Source organism: Hippopotamus amphibius, chromosome 5 (genome assembly GCF_030028045.1).
Source record: "Hippopotamus amphibius kiboko isolate mHipAmp2 chromosome 5, mHipAmp2.hap2, whole genome shotgun sequence".
NCBI lineage: Eukaryota > Metazoa > Chordata > Mammalia > Artiodactyla > Hippopotamidae > Hippopotamus > Hippopotamus amphibius.
This window is the reverse complement of record NC_080190.1, coordinates 79164949-79191285: the sequence shown is the minus strand read 5'-3', so window position 1 is coordinate 79191285 and position 26337 is coordinate 79164949. Positions and strand designations below refer to the sequence as shown.

General features: G+C 45.6%; 1 protein-coding gene across 3 annotated transcripts in view; it reads right to left on the bottom strand.

Annotated features, from left to right (window-relative positions):
- Positions 1-26337, bottom strand: part of GALNT2 (polypeptide N-acetylgalactosaminyltransferase 2) — a 176674-nt gene that overhangs the window by 42900 nt on the left and 107437 nt on the right. For all 3 annotated transcript variants that reach the window (XM_057734932.1, XM_057734933.1, XM_057734934.1), the window contains one exon: positions 22601-22754. In XM_057734932.1, the coding sequence (XP_057590915.1) occupies positions 22601-22754 (154 nt within the window). The remainder of the gene's footprint in view (positions 1-22600; positions 22755-26337) is intronic.

The window sequence follows — 26337 nt, the reverse complement described above, 5'->3', positions numbered from 1 at the left end:
GTTGGTATGAAATAGCCTCTTATTCTAATTTTCATTTCCCTGATTACGAGCGAGGTCACACATCTTTTCATATGTTGCGAGCTGATTAGACTGTCTCTTCCGTTAACTGCCCGCTCATACTCTTATCCACTTTTTGTTAGGTTTTCACCTCGTTATTATTTGATGATAGGAATTTATACACTCTGGAGAACATCCTTCGGCAGCCATGCGCACTGCAAAAACCTTCAAGTCTATGGCAGATCCTGTAATTTTGTTTAAGACGTCTTCTGTCAAACATATTTTTTTATTTTGATTTATCAAACTGTGGCCCTGGGGTAATGTTCAGGAAAAGGGTTTCTAACCTAAGGTCTCTAATATATTATAATAGATTTTCCTCCAAATATTTTAACTTTTAAAATGTTTTTAACACTTAGGTTACCCATCTACCTACCTAGACATAGTTTTATGGATGGTATGACTAAGTAATCTCATCTTTTGCCACATGGTTAGTCTGTTGTCCCAGCGTCAGTAGTTTACTACGTCATTGCCCGTGCTGTCACACCATGTTCTATGTGCGCACACTGACCTCCAGTCCACTTCCACTCTGTGCATCTCTCTGTACTCATCCTGCATTGCTGGCCAGCCGTGGCTCTGAAGTTGATCTTCACATCCGACAGGCAAGTTGTCCTCCGTGTGCTGTTCCTCAGGACTTTACTGGCTATGTGTGGCCATCTGCTTTTCCTTATGAACTTAAGGATGATCAGATCTTTACGCACCGTGTGACACTACAATGAATTTATAGATTAATTTGAAGGGAATTAATGTCTTTATAATACTGAGTGGTTTTTTTTTAACTTCCTTCAATTATGTTTTGTAATTATCTAATTTTCCCCGTAAAAGCCTTACACATCTTGTGTTGCATTTGCCATTAAGAGTCTCACAGTTCTGCTGCTGCAGTGCACGGGGGTCTCTTCTCTCACACTTGCTCGCAGGCCGCTGCGGGCCCTGGCTTGTGTCCGTGGACCCTGCACTCAGCAACCTCACTGAGCTCTCTTAGTTCTGAGAATCTGTAGGTTCTTGCGGATTTTCCATCCATCAGTTCATCCACTTTTTGTCCTTTTCTTTACATTTCTTCTACATTTGCGGTTCTTGTTTTAATAAGGCACTGCTATGGCCTCCAATACAATATGCAGTGAAAAAGGTGGTAGAGAACACACTTGCCGGGGTCCCATCTTCAAAGTGAATGCAATTAGATTTTCATGAAACATAACGTTTGTCGTAGATGTTTTATAGACGCCTTTAATCAGGATAAGAAAATTCCAAGTGCTAAATTTTAGGAATTTTTTCCCTTGCATCTATTAAGGGGATCATACAGCTTTTCTCTTTTAATTCGTTGAGAAGGAATATTGTATTAATATAACTCCTGTTGTTCTATCATTCTTGTATTCCTAAAATAAACTCTACTTGGCTATGATTTTTTTTTTTAAATAGAGCTATATTAGATACGCTATATTTGGCTTTGAATTTTTTGAATCTATAAATTATAACAGTAATTGGTTGACAATTTTCTGTTCTTCTACTTTCTTTTCCCAGCTTCACAGCCAGGTACTCCTGACCTGAAGAAGCAAACAGAGCAGCTTTCCCTCTTTTTCTAGAAATTTTCTAAAATAGTCTGTGTTCTATGCAAACCCACTTGAGCCTTGTGAACTCGGGGAAGGCAAACTTTTTATTGCTGAAAAGGTCTTTCATGGCTTTTATGTGTTCATATTCTTCTGTTTCTTGAATGACTCTGGTAATTTCCGTGTTCCTAGAAAACTAAGCATTCCATGTAAGTTCTAAAATGTATTTGCATAAAAGTGTGCATACAAGTTTTCTTACAAACTCTATCTATAGTTATATCTGTTCTTTTATTCCTGATATTATTTAATCATGGTTTTTACTTTTATCAGTATTTGTAGAGATTTCTGATTTTTGAAAATCAAGCTTTATATAATCCTCGTTTCTTATTTTTCTAGTCCATTAATTTTTCCTTTTTCCTTCATTATTTCCTTCCTTCTATTTTGAAGTTACCCTGCTTTTTTGTTTTTGTTTTTGTTTTGTACCTTCTTGAGTCACAGAGCTGCCCTACAACTTTAAATCCAACGGAATTCTATCACTGGAGAAAGAAAGGCAGTTCTGTACTCGACCAAAAGGAGGGTGGGGTGAAACAGGAAGAAGTACCAGTAGGTGTAATGAGTAGCTTTAACTCCGGAAAGAGCAACGTGGAACCTGCCTCTGACCTGTGCCAAGGTACACAGGTCGGGCGGTGCCTGGGGAGATGGACGGCAGACAGAGCCCTGGGCGGCTCTGACCTCGGTCTCTCCAGCAGACCCAGCACCTGAAAAGGTGCCAGTCTCCACATGCACCCTCGGTCCATGTGAAACAAACCAAGAGAGCCTGTGTAGAGATCAAGCTCAGACGGCAGGGTCAGCAGGTTTCAAAAACCAAAAGAACCGATCAAAATAGACTGTCACTTCCCAGGCCCTCTGCCCCCTGCCTGTACATGGCAGGCTGTGTGTAGGGGTGCTACCACACAGGGACCCTGGGATGCAGGCTCTGAACAGCAGGTGACCCGAATGCACAGATGAGGCCCCCAATGCACCTTTGGCCTCCTTGCCCTCCCCCACAGGGAAGGCTGACAAGATTTCCTTTCAAAGGAAGAAAGGGAAAGGTCTGCTGTGTGAGTGACTGTGTCCCGGTAGCCGGACACAGCTATCCCCACAGGAGTTGGATCTTCCCATACAAGTTGTGCAGTCAGAGCAACCCCGTCTGGAGCCAACCGTGGGCTGGGCACATTCCTCATCAGGGACCCCCCCTGTGCTCTGGGGGCCGGGCAGCTGCCCTGGCATGGGCTCCAGGTCACCACAAAGCTCAGACAGGGAGTGAGCACCGGGCTCTCCGGAGAGCACATTGTTTACATGCAGACACCAGGGCTCTGCCCATGTAAGGAGGTCTGGGAGATGCCTGGGAACCTGAGTTTTAGAAGCTGCCTCCCTGGGCCGCACCCCTCAAGCCCTCCCACCTAGAGAGTCCCACCTAAGGCCTTTGAATAAAGCCCCAACACCCAGGGCCCTCTGGAAGAAGACGGAGCCACGGCCGGAGGCTGGATTCTCAGCTAGGGGACCACGCCCTTGAAACGGGCCGTCCCTCCACCCCCAGAGCAGGAAGAATCCTCAGAGCCTCAATCTCAGCACCTCTACTCCAACACAACCAACACGAGGGGTCAGCTTCACACCGCCGCCTCCACGGGGCGTTTGCTCTGGAGGGTCTGGGGAGGCTGGGCAGGCGGGGAGATAAAATGGGAGCTGGAAATGGAATTTTAAAAAAAAAGCAGGAAGAAAAAAAAGAAGGCTAACAGCTGTTGTATAATGTCCATTTAATTAAAATACACTCTTAATAATCCTTCAAACAGTGATAATGACATAATATTCCACCTAATCGACTAATTTCTGATCAGTCCTAATAGTTAGAGAGCTTATTCTACAGGGGTCTTTTAAAACAGAACACAACCAAATCCTAAGATATTTTAAAACCTGAGCAGGACCTATGTGAAATTAAGCTTCTTAAAAATCCAGTTGGCAGGAGATCTGAATAAGCCCCAGGAGTCATGGCAGGTCTGGCTCATTCTGAAATTCTCAGTCCAAAGCCACATTCACATGTCCTACGCTGTGGCGAGCCTGTTCCTGAACCAAGGAGCTACCCTTCCCGAGACACCAGGAACGGGAGCCTGTTGTCTTTACTGCCCTCCCTTTGAAGTCCTCTGATCCCCTGGAAAAGCCAAGGGCTCCAGGGGTGACAAGGGCAGCGGACAGTCCATGAGCACAGGCTCGTCGCTCAGCGGATGCTGCAGCACCAGCTGTGGAAAACAGACGCCGTCCGGACACACAGGGTCCTCCCCCCGCCCCGAGGGGGAGCACGTCAGGTTTCCACTTGCTGTTTTCAGCCAGCACCGTTTGGTGAAACGAAATTGTTTTCTCATTCAACAAGCATCACCTGCCCTTTACTGCCTCCAGTTTTCCAGATGCTAAATTTTAACTGAAAACTTTTTCAAGAGTTGAGAGCTATGGAAAGTTGAGAAAATAACAGCCCTGGATAAAGCCATCTGAGCTGCCTAATCCCTCCAAGCATACTTCAGGCAGGACCTCCTGCGCGCCGCCCGGGGGGAGTCAGTGCAGAGAGAGGAAGCACCGAGCTAGAACCTGTCACCCCTCCCGATGTGGGGGAGCTGCCCTCTTGCGACGGGGGTGCACACCGCTCATCAGAGAGTAAGGGCCGCAGGCCCCCCTCCCCGGGTCCCCCAGACATGGGGCACCTCCTGGAGCCTCCACCTTCCTCCTGGACCATACACGCGGGTTTTCCAAGTTTCTTCCTGCACGGCTCTGTGAAGAGACATGCTCCCAGCTGTCTCAAAGCGGTTGATCACAAGACAGCCCCTCTCGGGGTTTAGTCAGGAGACTGGCTTTCTTCTCTGCCCTGACTCAGTCCTCCCCCCAAACTCGGGTCAAATAATGGACTTGGTGTGGCCACAAGGATGATGCTTTCGGGTACTTTTCAAAGACAGTTAACTCCTCTTTGTTTTTGCTTGCTGTACAAAGATCAACATTTCACTCAATGACACTGTTACTAGTAATCAAAGGTTGCATTGGACTCATTTCCTCACCAGGATGAAAGGCAAACAGATCCTGTCACTGGATAAGTAGTGACACAAGGATGTAAACTGGAAGCAGAAGAGTCATACTTTAACCCCCCTGGGCCCAGCCTATTAGGGTTCCATAGAAAGAACTGAATGAACACCCAGCGGTTGGCTTCACGTGACCTGATCCCACCCTCTCCAACCAAAGCCAGGATATTGTTTGGTTCCCTTAGATCTTGCTTATGTCAAGTGTAACTTCATCCTTTTGGAATCTCAGGAAAACAGAAATAACTTCTAGCCAATGACAGAACGATGGTATGTTACAGTAAACAATGATAAGGTTATTTGATATATGCTTCCTGGACACTGACAGTTATATTCAGGGTACACCTACCCCTGTAACACAAAATCATTCCCCTCTTGCTCCTTTCTTGCAGATTTTGTTTTGGGTAAATTGCCGAGCCCTAGAGGTGAGTCCTGCTTGGCCAAAGACAAACTCCTTTCCCTAGCCTCCGTCATGGTCACAAATAACCATGACTTAGTTCTGGCCAATGAATAGTAACAGAAAGTCTGCTTGTGGGGCATGCAGAAAGGATGTACTTTGCTGATAAAAGCAGACAGTCACTAAAGAAAGGATTATTTCCAACCCCTTTGTTTCCTGCTTTGAAAGTCCTCATGATGCACAGAGCTAAGGCAGCCTTTTTGCAACCATGCAAGGCAAAAAGGATGAGGCAGAAAAACCAAAATGCAGAAGAGGGTGGTAAGGGAATCAGAAAGAGCTCCCAGCCCAGTTGAAGCAGCTTTAGAGGACCACCTTCAGACTTCATGTTAAATGATTTAATAAAATGTCTTTTTTGCTTTAAGTATCCTAACTGATAGAATAAAACAAACAAACCAAATAAGAATGACTTCAGGCTCTCAGTGACAACAGTATTGTCACAGACACAATACAGTTGTCACTGAAACAATATAATTGTTTTCTGTTAAACAATGAAACAACATATACAGAGTTTCAAAGGAGAAACAGACGTGCCACAAGAATTCTATGCATAGGTGTTGTGAATTTACCATTCTTGTAAGAAGGGAATGGAAAGCAGTTCTCAGATAAGCAAGCCCAGAAAGTATTTCAATTATCCGAGCTGTCTGAAAAACCACATGAAGATCTACTCTCAAAATAAATAAGTAAATAAACAAACACAAGAATTCAACTTATGATTTGGTAGGATGCATTAAAACTATGTCAGCAGTATAGTCTAGTAGACTTGTGTAAATATGGTTATGCAAATGAAAAATTTCTTGAAAGAAGATACTTATATAAAACATAATTTTGTTAAATAATTACATAAAATATAATTTTAACAGTAATCGGTATCTAAGTCCAGATAAATCAACAAAACCAGAAAGTGGGTGGGAGAAAGTATAAACATATTCATTCTTCATCTTAAAATATATAGTTTTATTCTTGGCATTTATTCTTAGCATTATACCAACATTTCTCTAATTTTCAATGTTTTTGTTGAATTTCTGTAAACATGAAAAATTGCAACGAGTTGAATTAAATGTAGGAAACACACTTTCTTAACCTTTGGAGAAAAAAACAACTAACAAGACTAAGGACCAACAAAGCAAAACACAACACATTTTCCATGTAAGAGAAGAATGAAAATGGTGGAAAAATAAAGTAGATGAACATGACATAAATAGAAAACAGATAAGCGGATAAATAGAAAAATAAAAGAGACAAAATAGAAAACAGATAAACATTAGAATTTATATATAGTCCCAGCACCTGGTTCTTAAGGATGAAAGCAAGAAAAGGTAAAAGAAGAAGGACGGGAAGAAAGGGAAGAAGACAAAAGAAACAAAAACAAAAACAAAGAAACAAATAAAACACACCAGAAAGACAAATCATGTGGCATTTCTAAACAAGAAAAAAGAGATGTACGTGCATATGCATACAACACCACGTCAATGCTGTTGAAAATCGACTGGCATTTATGATCTTCTGAGAAGATATAAATTATCAAAATTAATTCAAGTGAAGCACAGGAAAACTTACACGTGTCAATATCCATGGAGGAATTTTAAAAGCCATCCAAGGATTACTTTGATTCAAACAAAAACAGCTCTAGGTTTAGATGACTTTTACAGGTGAATTTCAAGAAAAAATTCCTTTGTAAATAAGTTTTTCTTAAGCAACTTTTTTTTGTTTGGTCTAAATTAATTTTACAAAATTAGCGTAAGTGTAAAGCCAAAGCCAGATGAAGGAAGGAAGGGAGGGAGGGAGAGAGAAGACCACGGATAATTTCAATCATGAATCTTAATTCAAAACCCCAAATAAAATACTGACCAAACTCCGCAATATACTGAATAAAGGCTGGTAGATTCTCAGAACTAAAAAATATACTAGCATTTAAAACAGTACTTCCTTTCACATGAATGGGCAAAGAGGTTATTCAAAAATACTTACTCCAACACTGTTAGCATTAAAAAAGCAAAGAAACAATCTCCACTTCCATCACCAGAGAACTAGCTAGATAAACAGAAAATGGAATATATAAAGCCCCTTAAAATGAAAACTAGGGACCTTCCCTGGTGGTCCAGTGGTTAAGACTCTGCGCTTTCAACCCAGGCGGCACGGGTTCCATCCCTGGCTGGGGAACTAAGATTCCACATGCTGCGTAGTGTGGCCAAAACAAAACTAACAACCCGAAATACAAACAAACGAAAAAGTGATAGCTAGATTTAAAATGTTTCCTATGTATTACTGAGTGAAAAGAGTGGACTGTCCAACAGCAACTGCAGTATAGTATTATCTAAAATGACATGCATCTAACTACTGGAGGACACAGGAGACAGGTCAGGATCTACTCTCTTAGCAACTTCTAAATATACCACACTGCAATGTTAACTACAGTCACCGAGCTGCACATCACATCCCAGACCTTGTTTATCTTATAACTGGAAGTCTGTGCCTTGTGATTACCTTTATCCAATTTCTCCACCTTCTACTCCTGCCTCTGGTAACCAAATCTGATCGCTTTTTCTACGAATTTTTTTTTTAAGCGTCCACATACGAGTGAGATCATACAGTATTTGCCTTTCTCTGTCTGAATTATTTCACTTAGCATAATACCCTCAAGGTCCATCCATGTAGTCACAAACGGCAGGATTTCCTTCTGATCATGGCTGAATAACACCCCATCGAACATGTGTGTTTGTGTGTGTGTGTGTGCGTGTGTGTAACATTTTCTTTATCCATTCATCCATCAGTGGACATTTAGGTTGCTTCCATGACTTGACTACTATAAATAATGCTGCAATGAAAATGGGGGTGCAGATTATTTGAGATAGTGATTTCATTTCCTTTGGATATATACCCAGGAATGGAATTGCTGGGTTGTGTGGTAGCTCCGTTTTTAATTTTTTGAGGAATCTCCGTACGTTTTCCATAGTGGCTGTACCAATTTACATTCCTACCAACAGTGCACAAGGGTTCCCTTTTCTCCAGTGTTGGTGAGGTTGGTGTTCCTCACCAACACTTGCTATCTGTTGTCTTTTTTTTTAAAATAAATTTATTTATTTATTTGTTTATTGGCTGCATTGGGTCTTCGTTGCTGCACATGGGCTTTCTCTAGTTGCGATAAGCAGGGGCGACTCTTCGTTGTGGTGCATGGGTTTCTCACTGCGGTGGCTTCTCTTGCTGCGGAGCACGGGCTCTAGGCACGTGGGCTTCAGTAGTTGCGGCACACAGGCTCAACAGTTGTGGCTCATGGGCTCTAGAGTGCAGGCTCAAGAGTTGTGGTGCATGGGTTTAGTTGCTCCACGGCATGTGGGATCTTCCCAGACCAGGACTCGAACCCGTGTCTCCTGCATTGGCAGGCGGATTCTTAACCACTGAGCCACCAGGGAAGTCCTATCTGTTGTCTTTCTGATGACAGTCATTCTAGCTGGTGTGAGGTGATATCTCACTGTGGTTTGATTTGCATTTCCCTTCTGATTGGTGATGTTGAGCACCTTTTTGCATGTACCTGTTGGCGATCTGTATGTCTTCCTTGGAAAACTGTGGATTCCAGCCCTTTAGCCATTTTTAATCTGATGGTGATGATTATTATTGCTATTGAGTTACATGAGTTCTTTATATATTTTGGGTATTAACCACTTATCAAATACATGATTTGCAAATATTTCCTCCCATTTTGTAGGTTGTCTTTTCATTTTGCTGATTGTTCCTTTTGCTGTGCTAACCACCCGTTTAATACTAGACCCTTGACCTTGAACCCCACACTGCCTGACTGCCATCCTTATTTTCTCTCTATGGCATCTAACGTTGTCTTATTCCATACAATTCGATCATTTATTTTACTCTTTTCTACTTTCACTCCCTCTCTGTAAGCTCTATGAAAGCAGAAATTTTTTTATCAGTTTTGTTCATTGCTGTTTCCCTGGTGACCAGGAAAATACCTGTCACATGGCAAGCACTCAAATGCTTGCTGAATAACTGCAGGAATGCAAGAATCTAAAGAGATCGATACTGAATAATATAAAATTTCAAATCCAAGTGCAATATTCCCATTGGGATATTTCTTTAATAGACTTGAATTTCCAAAGACATGAATTTTCTCTCTTTTTCTCTCATCACTGTCAGATGGAGGAAATCATGGTCGATCCAATCCTGTTACGACAAGTGTTATTTTAAGTCTGTACCTTTAATTTCACAGATTGAAAAGGGGATCTGGGTTCTTGCGGATTCCATCACTAGCACTTAACGTCCCAGAGTACAGGTGGACAGGTCAGTTCCACGAGTGAGCAGGCAGATGTTCTGGGGTAAGAGTGTGGGTACGTCTGCGGGCAACGCTGCTGCTTTAGTAAAGCTCATCAGAAAAGTTAAAAGAAATCCCTGAAACCATACTGTTTCAGAAAAGGTGAACTTCGCAGCCTAAATGACTAACAAAGTTGAAACACATTTTATACTGTTTAGGCTATTTCCTAAAATATACAAAAGTCTTCCATTAAAAAAGATTTTTTAATCTTTTATTAAAAAAGATTCCACGGCTCCATGGTGATGGTGGAGCAACTCATTTAAATGTGTGGCCGAAACAGGATGGCTTGTTCACACCCGCAGAACAAAGCAACACTCAGCTGACCCCATTTTAATTGCTCTGATTTCTTCTGAAATAGGTGGGATTGCTGTTTCAAAATTGTTTCTCCAACTGCTTTTGGTTAATAATGAAACCCTCCTCCAATGTCACACTGCAGTGAGTAGACCCAGGTGCCCCTCAAGGTAACAGCTGTCACATGCGGGAAACTGAACTTCTGCCCTCCACGCCACACACATGGGGAGCAAAGCTCAATAGAATAACAGCTCACTCTCTACTCAAAGCTGATTTCACACACTCACATGCCACTAGGCACATGCAACAACAACAATGCAATAATATCCTGTATTTGTGTCATTACTGGAAGTTTATGAAGTCCTCTCATAGACATCTGAGTCCAAGAACAATGTGTAAGATGGGCAGGGTAGCATTGGTGCATAGATAAGAAATCCAGGGTTTAGAGAGATTATTTCAACCTTAGTCTGGGAGTAAGTGGTAGAGCGATTAACAAAAGCTACACCTCCCAACTTCAAGTCCACTGCTATTTCTACGTACTCTCACTTGGGACAGACGTTTCTGCTCAGGGCAAAATTTACGACCTGTGAACTTTATACTGAATTTAGTTCCAAATAAAACACTCAGGGTTTTTCTTGCTCTCAGTGATAGTAAAGTTTCTTGTTGTAGACAAACCTACCCACTGAAAGCAACTAGAAATTTTGGATGAAACACACCAAAACGTCTATTTGAAGGCACTGGAGATTAACAAGGCAGCCAGGTGCTGTAGGGCCAGGTTTCCAGAAGGAAGAGGAGCCCTAAGAGTAAGTCCACATTCTCTGATCCTCTTCCCCCAAGCAGTCTGGGGTCAAGAGGCTGAACCAGCCAGGACAAGTGACTGTTCTGCAGGTGGGGGACACGCTGAGCTCCTGCAGGAGGCGTGGGGCTGTGGGGCCAGACTACGGGTCAGGGCGCTGAGGAAGACGGCATCTGATAAACAGCCCAGACTTTCAGGGAGGATCCCAAAGGGCTGCTGCCCGGCAGCACAGAGATCTGGGTGCTTACCAGCTCTCTCACAAAAGACAGAACCCTAGCTCTAGTCCAGCTCAATTTCAGACTCGATCAAGGCGATCTGCCCTACTCTAACTGGCTGCCAGAGAGCAAAACTAGATCCTTTTCAGAGGACATCAGCTACAGACTTCACATATCTCCATATTTGTTCATACATAACGAAATACAATCACTGAAATTAAAATTCAATAGGTGGATTTGAAAGCAGAATCGATTTTCAAAGCAGGGGAAAGAATTAGTAAGCTGGAAGGCCAATAGAATAATGTCCAGACTGAAGCCCAGGGAATGAAAATGAATTTAAAAACTATGGAAAAGAGCATAAGAGGGACACAGGACATGTGAAAATATCAGGCAGTGAGGAGAGAAGATGCGGCACGAGAAAAACTGACACAAGACATGAAGTTACTTGTCAGGGATGAGTACAAACCCCACCCAGGCTCAACACACAGGCGCATTCTAGTAAGATGCTGAACCAAAGACAAAGATAAATATCCTTAAGGCAGCTAGAGGACAAAATCAAGATGCCTTCAAAAAGCAACAATAAGACTAACAGTTGATATTTCACCAGGAACAGTGGAGGCCAGAAGACAAGTAAATGACAATGTACAAGTGCAAAAAGTAACTGTCAACCTGGAAGTCTCTATTCAGTGAAAACACTCTTCCAAAATGAAAGCGAAATAAAGATTTTCTTAAGACAAATGAAAGGACAAGATGCACTGCCAGCAAATTGGCACTAAGAGAAATACTCATAGAAGTTCTATGAGAACTGGGGAGACAGTCCTGGCGGGGGAAATGAAAATATAAGAAATGACGAAAAATGGAAATAACAATATGCAGGTAAATCTAAAGGATATTTACTACAAAAAAACAATACAAGATGTCCAGTAGGGTTTGCATGTAAGGAGGGAATTAAACCACATGATGATAAAGCTTAAGAGGGAGGAGGGGAAGTGGTCTGTGCACTGTCCAGGAGGAAATGAGAGCATTCATTTATATTAGACTCCGATTAACAAGCGGAGAGCGGGGGAGATACTTAACCCAAAGGAAGCATGAAAGAAGAGGAGAAGGAACATGAAACAGGTGGGACGAATAGAACCCAGACAGTGAGCCGCTAGTGTTAACCCCAAATAGCCCACCAGCACTTGCACTAAATGGGAAAGGATGAAATACTCCAATTAAAAGACTAGACTGTCAAAGGGATCAAAATCCAAAATCCAACTATCTGCTACTTATAGGAGACACACTTTAAATATAAGAACACAAAACAGTTGGAAGCTGCAAAAACCCTGAGTTAAAGCAAGGTGGTGTAGCTGCATTGATGCTACTAAGCAAGACAAAAAGCGTCACTAGCGATAAAGAGGGCACGTCGTAATGACAAAGCGTCACTCACCAAGAACACAACAGACACTCATCAACAGGTCTAAATACAAAGACTAGAGAGAGCTCCGTGATGCCCAGTGCAGAGTGGGGTGGTCACCCCTCCTGCCTCTCCCCCTGCATGGCCAGCTCCCGGAGGACACAGATGACGCTCCTGTCAGCTGGGTTCCCAGGGAGATGGGAGAACGGGGACCAAAGATAAAGAAACAAGATCACATCACTTGTTTAGAACCATCTGACCATCTCTGCCCCAGGGATAACGCAGAGGCACAGCTGGGAAACTGCGCCACAAGTAAACTGCGCCACAAGTAAACTGTGCCACAAGTGTGGACAGGCACTTGGGGATGAAGCTTTGCAAATGTTTGCTCACGGTCTTTTCAGACACTGATGTTGGGCCCTTTAGAGACACTAACACAGACGCAAGCTGGATCTCTGTTGTTTAAGCCTTAGCCTCTCTCCCAGGCCCAGGGCATTCTTTTTTTTTTTTTAATTTTTATTTATTTATTTTTACTTTTTTATTTATTTTGGCTGCATTGGGTCTTTGTTGCTGCACTCAGGCTTTCACTAGCTGTGGCGAGTGGCGGCTACTCTTCGTTGTGAAGGTGTGGGCCTCTCAGTGAGGTGGCTTGTCTTGTTGTGGAGGATGGGCTCTAGGTGCTCAGGTTTCAGTAGTTGTGGTGTGTGGGCTCAGTAGTTGTGGCTCGTGGGCTCTAGAGCGCAGGCTCAATAGTTGTGGCGCACGGCCTGAGTTGCTCTGTGGCATGTGGGATCTTCCCAGACCACGGCTCGAACCTGTGTCCCCTGCATTGGCAGGCAGATTCTTAACCACTGTGCCACCAGGGAAGCCCAAGCATTCTTTTTTAAATTTTTATAAAATGACGTATAGCTGATTTACAATGTTGTGTTAGTTTCTGCTAAGTGATTCAGTTACACACACATATGCATCCTTTATATGCTTTTCCACTGTGGTTTATCACAGGATATTGAACATAGTTCCCTGTGCTATACAGGAGGACCTTGTTGTTTATCCATCCTGTATGTAATAGTTTGCATCTGCTAACCCCAACCTCCCACTCCCTCCCTCTCCCACACCCCCTCCCCCTCGCCAACCACAACTCTGTTCTCTACGTCTGTGAGTCTTTTTTTTTTTTTTGTACAATGAACTGCATATATTTGAAGTGCATAATTTGATATTTTTTTTATTAGTAATGTATAGATGGCAATCCCAATATCCCAACTCATCCCACCCCAACCCCCCCGTCCCTGGCTTTCCCCACTTGGTGTCCATATGTTTGTTCTCTACATTTGTGTCTCTATTTCTGCCTTGCAAACCAGTTGATTTGTACCATTTTTCTATATGCCACGTATGTGTTCACATACAATATTTGTTTTTCTCTGACTCACTTCAGTCTGTATGTGTCAGTCTGTTTCTGTTTCATAAATAAGTTCACTTGTGTATTTTAGATTCCACACATAAGTGATATAATATGCTGTCTTTCTCTTTCTGACTTATTTCACTTAGTATGATAATCTCTGGGTCCATCCATGTTGCTGCAAACGGCATTATTTCATTCTTTTTATGGCTGAGTAACATTCCATTACACACACACACCACATCTTTATCCATTCATCTTTTGATCTTTTGATGAACATTTAGGTTGTTTCCATGTCTTGGCTATTGTGAACAGTGCTGCTATGGAATAGGGGTGCACGTATTTTTCTGAATTATAGTTTTGTCCAGATATATGCTAGATCATATGGTAACTCTATTTTTAGTTTTCCGAGGAACCTCCATACTGTTTTCCATAGTGGCTGCACCAACTTACATTGCCACCAACAGTGTAGGAGGGTTCCTTTTTCTCCAAATCCTCCCCAGCATTTGTTATTTGTAAACTTTTTAATGATGACCATTCTAACTGGTGTGACGTGGTACCTCATTGCAGTTTTGATTTGCGTTTCTCTAATGATTAGCAATGTTGAGCATCTTTTCACGTGTCTACTGGCCATCTGTAAGTCTTCTTTGGAGAAATGTCTATTGAGGTCTTCTGTCCATTTTTCAACTGGGTCTTTTGGTTTTTCACTGTTGAGTTGTATAATCTTTTTGTATATTTTGGAAATTAAGCCCTTGTCAGTCGCCTCATTTGCCAATATTTTCTCCTAGTCTTTATGTTGTCTTTTCATTTTGTTTATGGTTTCCTTATAAGTTTGATTAGGTCTCATTTGTTTATTTTTGCTTTTGTTTCTACTGCCTTGGGAGACAGACCTAAGAAAACATTGGTGATTTATGTCAGAAAATGTTTTGCCTATGTTTTCATCTAGGAGTTTTATGGTGTCATGTCTTATATTAAGTCTTTAAGCCATTTTCAGTTTATTCTGTGTATGGTGGGAGGGTGTGTTCTAGCTTCATTGGTTTACATGCAGTTGTCCAGCTTTCCAACACAACTTGCTGAAGAGACTGTATTTTTCCCATTGTATATTCTTACCTTGTTTGCCGAAGATTAATTGACCATAGGTGTGTGGGGTTATTTCTGGGCTCTCTATTCTGTTCCATTGAGCCATATGCCTATTTTTGTGCCAGGACCAATTGTTTTGATGACTGTGGCTTTGTAGTATTGTCTGAAATCCAGGAGGATTACACCTCCTGCTTTGTTCTTTTTCCTCAGGATTGCTTTGGCAATTCTGGGTCTTTTATGGTTCCATATAAATTTTAGGATCACTTGTTCTAGTTTTGTGAAAAATGTCACGGGTAAATTGATAGGGACTGCATTAAGTCTGTAGATTGCTCTGGGCAGTATGGCCATTTTAACAATGTTAATTCTTCCAGTCCAAGAGCATGGGATGTCTTTCCATTTTTTTGGATCATTTCCAATTGCCTCTATTAATGTTTTGCAGTTCTCAGCATATGTCTTTCATCTCCTTGGTCAGGTTTATTCCTAAGTATTTTATTTTTTTGGATGTGACTTTAAAAGGGATTGTATTTTTACATTCCCCTTCTGATATTTCATTGTTAGTGTAAAGAAATGCAGCCAACTTCTGTATGTTACTCTTGTATCCTGCTACTTTGCTGAATTTGTTTATCAGTTCTAATAGTTTTTGTGTGGCGTCTTTAGGCTTTTCTATATATAGTATCATGTCATCTGCATATAATGACAATTTTACCTCTTCCCTTCCAATTTGGATACCTTTTATTTCTTTTTCTTGTCTTATTGCTGTGGCTAGGACTGCCAATATTATACTGAATAGAAGTGATGAGAGTGGGCATCCTTGTCTTGTTCCAGATTTTAGTGGGAAGGCTTTCAGCTTTTCACTGTTGACTATTATGTTGGCTATGGATTTGTCATAAATAGCTTTTATTACATTGAGATATGTTCCCTCCGGCCCAGAGTATTCTTTAATCGAGATGCAGAAAAGGCCTGAAATGGTCCCAAAAGAAGAACATATAAAGGGAAAAAAAAGAGTGGTCTGGTGCTGAGCACTTGGAGTTGGTTTTATAAAAACACTAAAAGTAATAAAAAACAATCAAACAAACAAAAAGCAAAGGGAGAGATGATGAATGGTTTTGGTCTGAATTTTGCACATAAGGTGCAAGTTAGCCTCTGCAATGAGCTGGGGGGTGAGGGGCTTAAAGCAAAGAGCCTTGTAGCTGGCCCCCTCCCACTGCCTGGCCGTACCAGCTCCTGCACCTGCCTGCCTCTCATGCTGGGGCAGGGAGGTCACAGCCATGGCACACAAGCAGCAGCCTCACCTCCCCCAGTGTGCGAGAATGTCCCAGGGGAACGGAAACAGAGCATTCTGCCATTGGAGAACCTAAGGCTAGAAAAGGAGGAACAAAAGCCTTCGTTCTTCTCAATTTCTCAGGATTCTGTCAGCATGTGGCCAGCTGCGAACATGATTTCTCAGGAATTTGGCTGCAAGCTACCAACACTCAGGCCTTTGCGCTTTTTGGGTGCCTTCAGGCCTCATATGAAAGCCTTACACCTGAAAACCGGGAGCAGAAAAGCCACTTGTGTAAAGCAGATGGTGAGGCACCACATCCAGAACACGGAACTGTGCTCAGGAATCTGGGCAATGAGAGCTCCATCCCTCCTTCCCTCCCCACCCTGCTCCATGGACCTCAGGCAGGTGGCCCCGCCCTGCAGTGGTGGCCCTGCTCTCCCTCCTGCCGCACAGACTGGGGTACACCACATGGTACGATGACCCTAATGTCCAGGACTCCCGGGGTAAGGGCTCTAGACACAGCAGGGCGCCTGGACAGGGGCCTCAGGCCACCCCACCCGCCTCTGCCCAGCAGGCCAGGGCCACCCAGAGCTGCCCCCCGGATGTGGGTTCTGCAGTCGGGGGCCTCTGGGGACTGGCACGCGATGTCACCAGGAGAAGACTCTCCCTGCCGACTCTGGGGGAGCCTCTGCAGACTGGATAAAGTGAAAGCGCATAAAAGGCGGAGTGCAGGCCAGGACACCCACACAGCACCCGACAATGTGTTGCTGTGGTTAGCGTGGACAAGGCTTTTAGGCTTGCTGCCACGCCACTGCCAAACCCCGGCCCCGCCAGCCACAGACACCTACAAGGCCACCGAAACCCAGAGCGTGCCGCGGGCCCTGCTCTGAGCAGAGCCAGCCCCGCACACGCAGGGCAGGTGGGGCAGCAGCCACGCTGGAGGCTCAGTCACGCACGCGTATAAAACACGACTTCCACAAGAAAACTGTGACGACCAAACAAGGCCCTGGGCCCCCCAAAATGAGAGCCCCCCCCACACCCACTGATAAGACGCGGAGATGCCCTCGGGAGCTGGGATTCCAGCTCTCCCCAGATCTCTCCCCAGATCTCCTGCTCTTCTAAAAATAAGATTGATTCTCACAATAACGGCCTTCAAAGCTTCACACCATGCTGCTGAGTTTACACGGAGAACTTTTTGTTGGCTTCAACAATGTTTACTCTTCCCAAGTAACAGCGAGGAGTCTGGATGGCAACCCTCCCACAGCCCTTCATCCTGATGAACCGCTCTCCTAAGAGAACCGACATCATCCTGGATGCCCCACCAGAGCAACCAGCACAGCCCATTACTGAAGTGCCTGCCCACTGGCTGAAATTCTCCCCCCAAAAAGAAAAAAGAAAAATAGCCTCTCATGAGTTCTGACCTCTGTTTGGGCTGCATTAAAGCCAGACATTTAAAAAACTGGTCAAAACAGAGTCCTTCAGTGATTCTTTTAAAGGAAACAAAACAAAACCCTATGACTGTAATTTATAAACTGAGTCAACACGATATGTCCTTGATGGAAAGGCTGCCAGGTAAACCCACCAGGTGTGGGACTTGGACGAAGTTCTCTCCCAGAGAAGGACCTTCGTGGGTCATGGCGGCTCTGGTCTTAGGAACAGTACTTCAGTTTTAGACACAAAAATGTTTCAAAGCCCATCATTTTTAATTTAGTGATAAAAGAGAAAGGTGGCAACACACGGAGGAACTCTCTAATGATTTAACTTTTGAAACGCAAAGGAAATCTGTTCCTTGACCAAGTGGTTCTCATTTTTAAGGGACTTATTACATAAATAAATGAAAAGGAACAGTGCTGGGAGAGAAGAAAACAAGATAATGTTTCTCCCCTGAGGGTTTATTTGATTTTACTTACGTAAACAATTTTAAAGTAAATCAGCTCAAGCTCTCCCAGGCAGAAAGAATGATGTTCCGTAAACTTCCCGGGCTCCACCCCACTTCTACGCTTCACTTCTCCATCAGACGCGATTTTGGACAAACAAACAGAACACCAGAAAACGGAACACAACAAGAAGCGAGAGAGTAGCACAGACATATATATACTACCAACTGTAAAATAGTCAGTGGGAAGTTGTTGTATAACAAAGGGAGTCCAACTCGAGGATGGAAGATGCCTTAGAGGACTGGGGCAGGGAGGGTGGGGGGGACTCGAGGGGGGGGCGTCAAGGAAGGGAGGGAATATGGGGATATGTGTATAAAAACAGTTGATTGAACCTGGTGTACCCCCCAAAAAAAAATAATTAAAAAAAAAAAAAAAAAGAAATATGACCATGTAATTGTCCAAACTGGGTCACTTTGGAGATTGAAAAAAAAAAAACAAAAAAAAAAAACCCTTCCAGGCCAGATTCTGGAGAGGCTTCAGCAGTTAGACGACCCCCCGCCCCCACAACAGCTCTGCTCTAAAGAAGGTGGCAGAGTATCTCTGCCGGTGTCTCAGCACGGAGTGAGGTCTAAGCCCCTGCAATGTTGGACTGGACTCCAAGTCAGCCTGGGCTTTAACTTCGTTCTCGGTGTTGGATCACCCAAAGCCTGGTGCTGGACCACTCTCCTCTCTGTCTCTGTTTACTGCCTGGGGGATGACGCCCCACCTCATGGTTTTAAATACCACCCGTGCACTGAGCATTCCCGAACTCACATCCCTACTAAGACACATTTCCAAACACCTACAAAACAGGTCTGCCTACCTTAGATGCTTAATGCATCTTGGAGTTAACGTGTCTGAATGTCACCCTCTGACGTGTCCCCTAGACCTGCTCACCCACAGTTCCTCCATGTCACAAGAAGCCTTGCCCTGAGCCACCTTCCTCCTCCATCCATCAGCACACCTGTTGGCTCTGCCTTCAGAATACCCCCAGGTGTGACCGCCCCCACCACCTTCGATGCTGCTTCCCACTGTTTTTTGCCAGGACAGTAACGACAACTTCCAAAGGTGAGGGGGAAGAAACAAGACGTCTGGAAAGGCACCTTCAAAATTCCCATTGGTTTGATTTGCTTGTAAGTCTTGATCATTTATTTGAAATTTCAAATAACATTAAATGAAATAGAGAATCTTATTTTTTTTTGAGTTGAGAAATTGTACTTTCAAGACTAGGATGGGCTAACCATCTTTCTAATTTCTAAGAGAGTCTAAGAGTTCCTGTATGTCCTCCTTCACGTAAATATTTTTTCTTGGCACATTATTTGTTATATACTTAAAAAAAGGTAAATAAAGCATAATCCCAAAGTATGGGGTTTTTATTTGTTTTTCTGCAAGGCTATGAGCCTGATTCCTTGCATCTACCCCAGACGACAGTGAATAAGGGGTAGATTGTAATTGCATTACTTTCCAGTCCTGGGAGAACCTGACAAGGAAGAGTCATCTGTGGTTCATCTTGGGGGTTCATCTGATCTCCTTTACTGCTTAAAAATCTCCCTTTCATCCACCTTTGTTCTTTCATAAAAATAATATGACTCTTCATATTATTAATGATTTACAAGGCACTCACCATATGCTGACCACTCTGCTAGGGTAATTCACTCTTCTTAACAAATTACTGAGTTTACTGAGTGCAGTGAGGGGTCTGAATAACAACCCTGGATATAGTCCACTGCTCTAATGAGTAAATTCAGAAGAACATATAAACAGGTAAGACACATGGTGTGTAGGTGGTGATGAAGATTATGGAGAAGAAGCAGGCAGGGAAGCGGGATGGGGATGCTGAGGGGCGGGGGTGCTGGGACATCACTCCTAGGGCAGGAGGTCAAGGGAGGTGCCTCTGGAACAAAATCTGAGGAGAGGAGGAGCCCGCCCACAGCAACCAGATGCCATCATGTTACAGCATCTCATGAATGACAAAAGCCACAGGATTAGAAACTAGAGAGTCTGGGATTTCGACCAAAATCTATATGACTCCGAAACCCTTGTTCTTAATTAACCTCCACCTGCACTGCTTTCAGATTTATCACAAGTGAAGACTGAATTCTACAGGGCAAGGATTTCCATTGGTCTACACAAAGGGAGATACCACAAAGCTAAAAAATATGGTGTTTATATAGGAAGGTCAAACGCTTTAACAGCCCTCTATTAGATATTGGCGGGTGGGGCGTGCGGGATTCAAAGCAGTAACTTGATCTCCTTAACCTGACAGTCAATAATATTGGTTGTTCTAAAGCTGACACTTTGAGGACAGGACATTGGCTCAGTTCCAGGCATTAAATTGACTTTGGGGAGATTTTAATTTAGCCCAAATCCAACAAATGTGGAAGGCATCCCAGCTGCTCCTTTCACACATGCAAATGAACATGACAGTAGCTGGAACTAAAATTAAAGCCACCTAAAACACAGCCCACTGAGGGATGAATATTCGAACATCTGTTTGGACAAACTTGTATTTCTAAAACCGAAAAAAAATATACATATATATGTACACACATACAGTTTTGGGGACATTTAAGGGACTTGCAGTGGAGACAGAACCTCGGCCCACACATTGGTAAGCCGTCAGAAAGGATGCGATTTTCTCTCAGCTCCGAGGAAAGGTCACAACTGGAAAACAGCTCTTAAACCAAACTGAAGTGAAACCCACACCATCTCATGGAGATGTAATTCCAAGCAGTCGATTCCAGTCACCAGGTACGATTTTTGAGCTAGATTCTGCTAGAACCTGAACCATTTTCCTGAGTTTCGGCCAAACCCCTCTTATAAGCCATGCTAACCCTTTCTGGCCTTCAGTCCCTGCTCCAGGCAAGTTATCAACATTGCTCCCTGTGCAGCAAGGACAACCTTCATGCCCCGCCCATGAGCTGGGGGGAGCGGTCGGCACTGGTCGGGTGCAGAGGGCCTGGTGAGCCTGGGGATGAGGTCGGGGAACCCATGCACCTGGGACCCTTCCCAGACTTGCAGGTGGGTACCACCCTGCGGCTGTGCACCCAGCTTCAGGACTCTCCCAGAGCCCACGGGGTCCCTGAATCCCAGCTCAGCAACCCCTGTTCCAGATGGGTGTTTACCAGCCACCCGTGCTGACTTTAACCAGCAGCCCGGCACAGCAGCTGAGTAAAGCTGCCTTAAATATACATTAACGGGTTACAGGAAATATTAAGTGAAGACAATCTTCTGGGCTGGATTTAGAAAAATGATGAGATTCTTAGTATCATGTACAATATATATGTTTATATATCGATCATATGTTTCACATATTATATCACACACACACACACACACACACTTCCTAAGTCTGAAAGAACTGTAATTCTACACACTTGTGAGCTGCTCTAGGTACACAGAGCTGACGACAACCCCCCAAAAGCTTGGTAAGTGCAGGGAAAGGGCACCCATGTGTTAAGTGGTACCTACATGGTTACAGAGTTCTCCTGAGAGCAGGAGAGAAGAGGAAAATCCTCCTTCAACATGTGCTATTAACTCAGAAAACAAAGCCAGCTGTTAACATGTGTTCACGTGTAGCTCGGCTGCTCTTGTCTCTTCAGCTCTCCTGCCCCTCAGTCCCTGGAACTCGCACCAGGAGAAAGGGGACCCGACTGGCCCCCCGGAGGCTCGGGGCTGCCTGTCACAGTCTGGTCACTGGCCTCCTGCCCGGGTGCCTCCAGCGCAGGACTCGCCTGGACTCCCATCGCCCGGGTGCCCTGAACACGCTGCTCTGGAGCAGACTGTCCAAGGGCAGTGCTGTCCCCTCGCCTCCCGCTGCCGCGTCACCTCCCCACCGGCCAGAGCAGGAGAGGCTTCTCTGGTTGGGATCCCAGGACCTGAGTGCAGCACCTGCGGCGCAGTGGACACGGCATCCATGTACCTTTATGTGATGCATGAATGACTCTAAAAGTCACCAGGTGAGCACGAAGGCTTAGCGGCACCCACGGAAATAGCTGCCCTCCAAATGTGGCTCCTTATTTTTTAATAAAACAAGCCTGACCATGTAAGGACCCCACTAAGAACAGCCTCCCAATGAAAGATCATTACCAGCTAGGCTCAGAGCAGCAGAGTGGCAGTGACAGTCATGTTATCACTTTCCTGGTCAGGGGTAACAAATGCAGGTTGGACTGTCTGGAGGCCTCCTGTGCTGAGCCTGAGAACCCCCAGGTCCCTGAGTTCCCCCAGGTCGCCGAGGAATCTAGGGCAGGATGCAGAGAAGAGCTCCCCTCCCCCACCCCAAGTGGGGAGGTGGCCCCGGGCCCCTGCCTCCAAGTTTCTCAATTTAACATCGACCCTGCAGGGCAGTTTCTTTCCCCCTTCTGGTCTCTAGAACATTCCCAACTTAAGCTTCCCAGTAAGCGAGACTTTAGCTCTTCCTCCCACTGAGGCTGTGAACGATGGAAAATTGTTTTGTGAGTGGATTTTAAAAACAAGCGACCCGTACACACGAGGGCAGTCACACCACTTTCTCCTGGTGACTCTCATGCTCTGACCAGGAGCCCACAGCCTCCGGACATGCCAGGGCTGGAATGTGGACCCAAGCAGCCCTTTCACATCCTGCAGCTGAACTGCCATCACCATGCACTACCGGACATTTCCTACCTTTCTGACCCTGTAAAGACATGGCACATGCTTTTTGCAGAGTAACGGAAAAAATAAGCATCCCAGGAGAAGCTACTCACTGTGAGGTGAGAAATGGCTGAGGTGGCGCCCGGCCGCGGGCTGACACTTACTGGTCATGCCTGGTGTCGGGGACGGCTCTGTCCATCCGCAGCTTATCACTCTCCACTTGGTTGAATTTGTTGCGGGCGTAGGGGTCCTGCCCGGAGCGGACCATCGTCCCGCCAACATAAGCCTCCTGGTTAAAGTCCCGCCATCGCACTTTCCCTGCAAGGAGCAGAGCAGAGGGTGTGGGACGAGGGCACAAGGGACCAGAACGCTTGGCACCCAGGCCACGCATCAGTGTGACTTCAAGGAACAGCGCCAGGGCCTCTGCTGATGGCAATTCTAACCAACAAACCCCCTGGGAACAGCCCAAGCAAGCAGCATCATGTCTGTAAACTGGAAACCTGAACCGTTACAGTTTGCAACGTGAAAGTTAAAACTAGGACTTCGAGTATTTGTCCCTGAACAGAATTCTATGCCAGTCAAAGTATCCAGGAGAGTGGCACCATCTATACTTCGTACTAAAGGAGATACTCTCTGCTTGCCCCACCTTTCCAGGGATTATGGTAATGCCAAAATGCACCTCAGACATGGTGACAGAGATCCTGAACAAATGAAAGTAACGTATCCCATCGTGTGACATTAGGCGGCACGAAATAAGTGTTTAAACGAAAATAACACCTCCAAAGAAGAGGACACCGGAACACCCCTGGAGAGACCTCCTCAGAGATACTTCCTACAGCCACTGCCACACCCACCTCACGAGGAGGTACGCAAGCCTTTTCTGGCACACGCACGCCCAGGCACCCTCGCATCTTAGCACGTTCACACCCTGCACTATCACATCATCACACACTCATGTCCTAGGACATACATGCCCAGGCACCCTCGCATCTTAGCACGTTCACACCCTGGCACACACCCCCTGCACAATCACATCATCGCACACTCATGTCCTAGGACACACACGCCCTGAAATGCTCATACCCTGGTGCACACACACACTATCACATTCACACCCTGGCACACTCAAACCCTATCGCACTCACCTTGATCACGCTCACATTCTCAGCGGGAGGGCATGGCCACTGAGGTGGTCTGGCCTGTCCACACATACATCAGCCTTGACTCCACTGACTGGATTAGCTGTTGCGGCCCTAGAACCCCAGCACAGGGTTCTCCAAGACCACACACTGGCCCGGAAGTTTGTGCCAGGGTGGGGCAGGGGCATTGCTGGTGCAGACTGGGATCTAGAGGGACGGGCACTGCTGGGTGGGCCAAGCCTGGAAAAGCCCAGGCCTGAGAAGGTGGAGAGCTGAGCAAAGGCACCGGTGCTCAGAGGAGCACAGTGGAGGAAAGGCGGACTCGAGACCAAAGTCGGGACGTAGTGTCCACACACCCCAGGCTTCAAATCCCTGTTTACCACTTGCTACCTATATGATCTGGGGCAAGTTATTCATTCTTTGAAATTATGTTTCCTAAAAATAAATAAATACATAAAATGAAAAAAGGTTTTTCATGAGGATTTACTATGCCAATTCAGCAGATGTGCAAGCTCCAACCAAATTAAAAAAAAAAAAAGGGGAAAGAAAAACAGTAATAACAACCTTGCCCCCATGAAGTGATAACACTCCAGCAGTCTCAGTGCTGTGAAGAAACAGAGACACAGGAGGCCAAGGGGCGGGCAGCGGGGGGCTGCTATTCTACAAGGGCTGGTCTGACTGAGAGATGCCCTCACAAGGGAGGGTGTCTCTGCGGCCCAGAGGAGGAGCACTGGGAGCGGCAGCGCCAAGGCCCTGGGGTGGGGGCGGGGCCCCTTCTGCAGCGCGGCAAATGCTGGGTGTTGGTTAAGACCAACGGTGAGTTATGACACTAGCGTGCGGGACCTACATGCATGCTTCCCCAACACAGGCCCCTCTGCACACCATCAAAAGAATGCTGCGTTCCCGTCTCCATTTCAGAGATGAGGGAACTGAGATTCAGTTACCTGTGATTTGTTCCAGGTCGTAGAGTAAATTTTCTATCTAAAAGCCCATCCGCTTCTTGTTACAACTGTCCTACGAGGTCAAAACCCCCATCTCATCACAGCTGGTTGCTGTGGAAATGATGCTCGGGATCACAGAGGTGTGGCCTCTCAAATGGGAAAGCAACTCCGAAACCCACGAGCTCCCAGGCTACGGGGTGATCCCGTGCCCCCGATAAACGTCTGGCCACGGGACCCAGCCTGCGTACCCGCACCCCCGCATCCTCTTCCACCTGAGATAAAATGTTTCCAGCACACATTTTCCACGCTGACAGCCCTAGAGGTACCTACGGCTCCTCCACTCTCCCCACCTCTCTGCCCTCGCCCTGTGCTCTAGCACACCAGCCCCTCCTCCTCATCATGTGAGCTCACCCCTCTCGGGCTACCAAGTCAGGAGCCTGGGCCAACATCTACCCCAGCTGCGCCGGCCACAGAATCCAAATGAGCTGCTTCCCACTAACTTGTTTAATGGCCTGAAAACGCCTCCCTGCAACAAGGAACTTGGAACGATGCCGCCCCATCCAAGGCCAGAGGAAGGACCCTCACTGGAGAGATGCTCTCGTTCTGCTTCTCACCTGGAGACCAGGGCTCAGCAGGGTCTGTGTGCGGGGGTGGGGGCCGAGGCCCCTGCTGAGCTCCTGGACCTTCCATCTCTTTGTGCCATCACACCCCTGACCCCTTTCTGCAAGAAGGCAGCAGAGGTCTTCACGGATGTTCCATGTCAATCACCTTTGGGGTGGGGGGTGTCCCTGCCTCGGCCCCAACTCACTGCTGTGTACTAGGTGTGCTAGGTATCTCGTTGGCTCCTGCAGGTACAACAGCAAAAACTGAGCGGATGCCTCCCTCCCCCCCCTCCCCCACCGGCGTGGAAGTCATGCTCTGGGAGACTTGGGGGCGGGGGAGGAGGTGGGCATTGACAAGAAGATGACCATGCTAACAACTGCAGCCCTGAAGCCCGAGCTGAGTGCTCAGACGCTGAGGACTGTCGTTCTATGGAAGCATCTACCAGAAGAGCCTGGTCTAGACGGGAGGGGGGAGGTGTGCAGGGGAGGCCGGCTGGGGAAGGAGCATCTGAGCTGAGATCGGAGCGGCCAGCAGAGCAGTGGGGGAGATACCATCTGTGACTTCCCAGAAAAACACATCTTTCTCCAACCTCCGAAGAGGGTGTGACCCCCCCCACCCCGAGGCGCCCTGAAGTAACCCCTGCCCTCTGACACGACATCCTCTACGGCACTGCCTGGCCTGGTGACAGTTAATCTCCCAAGGCACACACATTTTACTGGAGACAGATTATAAATGACTTTTCCTTCGTAAAACCTTAGCAGTATGTTAGAGCACCGCAGGCACTTTCAAACATGTTTGACCATGACGTACATCTCACATCACAGCCCGGAGGTCATGCTCTAAATACACACACAACTGAAACGAAGTTTCCCTCTTGCTAGGTGTGAACACATACACTCTATTCTTTTATGTGGGTGTGACTCACGAAACTGTCTCCACACTCTAATAACGGGTCAAATCCACTGGGCTAAACCATGACAGAACTCAGTTCTTTCTGTATCGCACAGAACTGCTAGGGTTGGAGCAGAGGCAGGAAAGGCAGTGAGAGCAGGGTTCGCAGAGGAAATATACGCCCAGGTCCAGCCCCAGGCAGAAAGGGAAGCAGCAAGCCAGAGGCTGGAGAGAAACTGTCAAAACTAGAGATACCGTGTCCGAACATACTGACTTTTAAAAAACGGCACTCATAAATTATCTGTATTTTCATCACCTCTTTGAAAT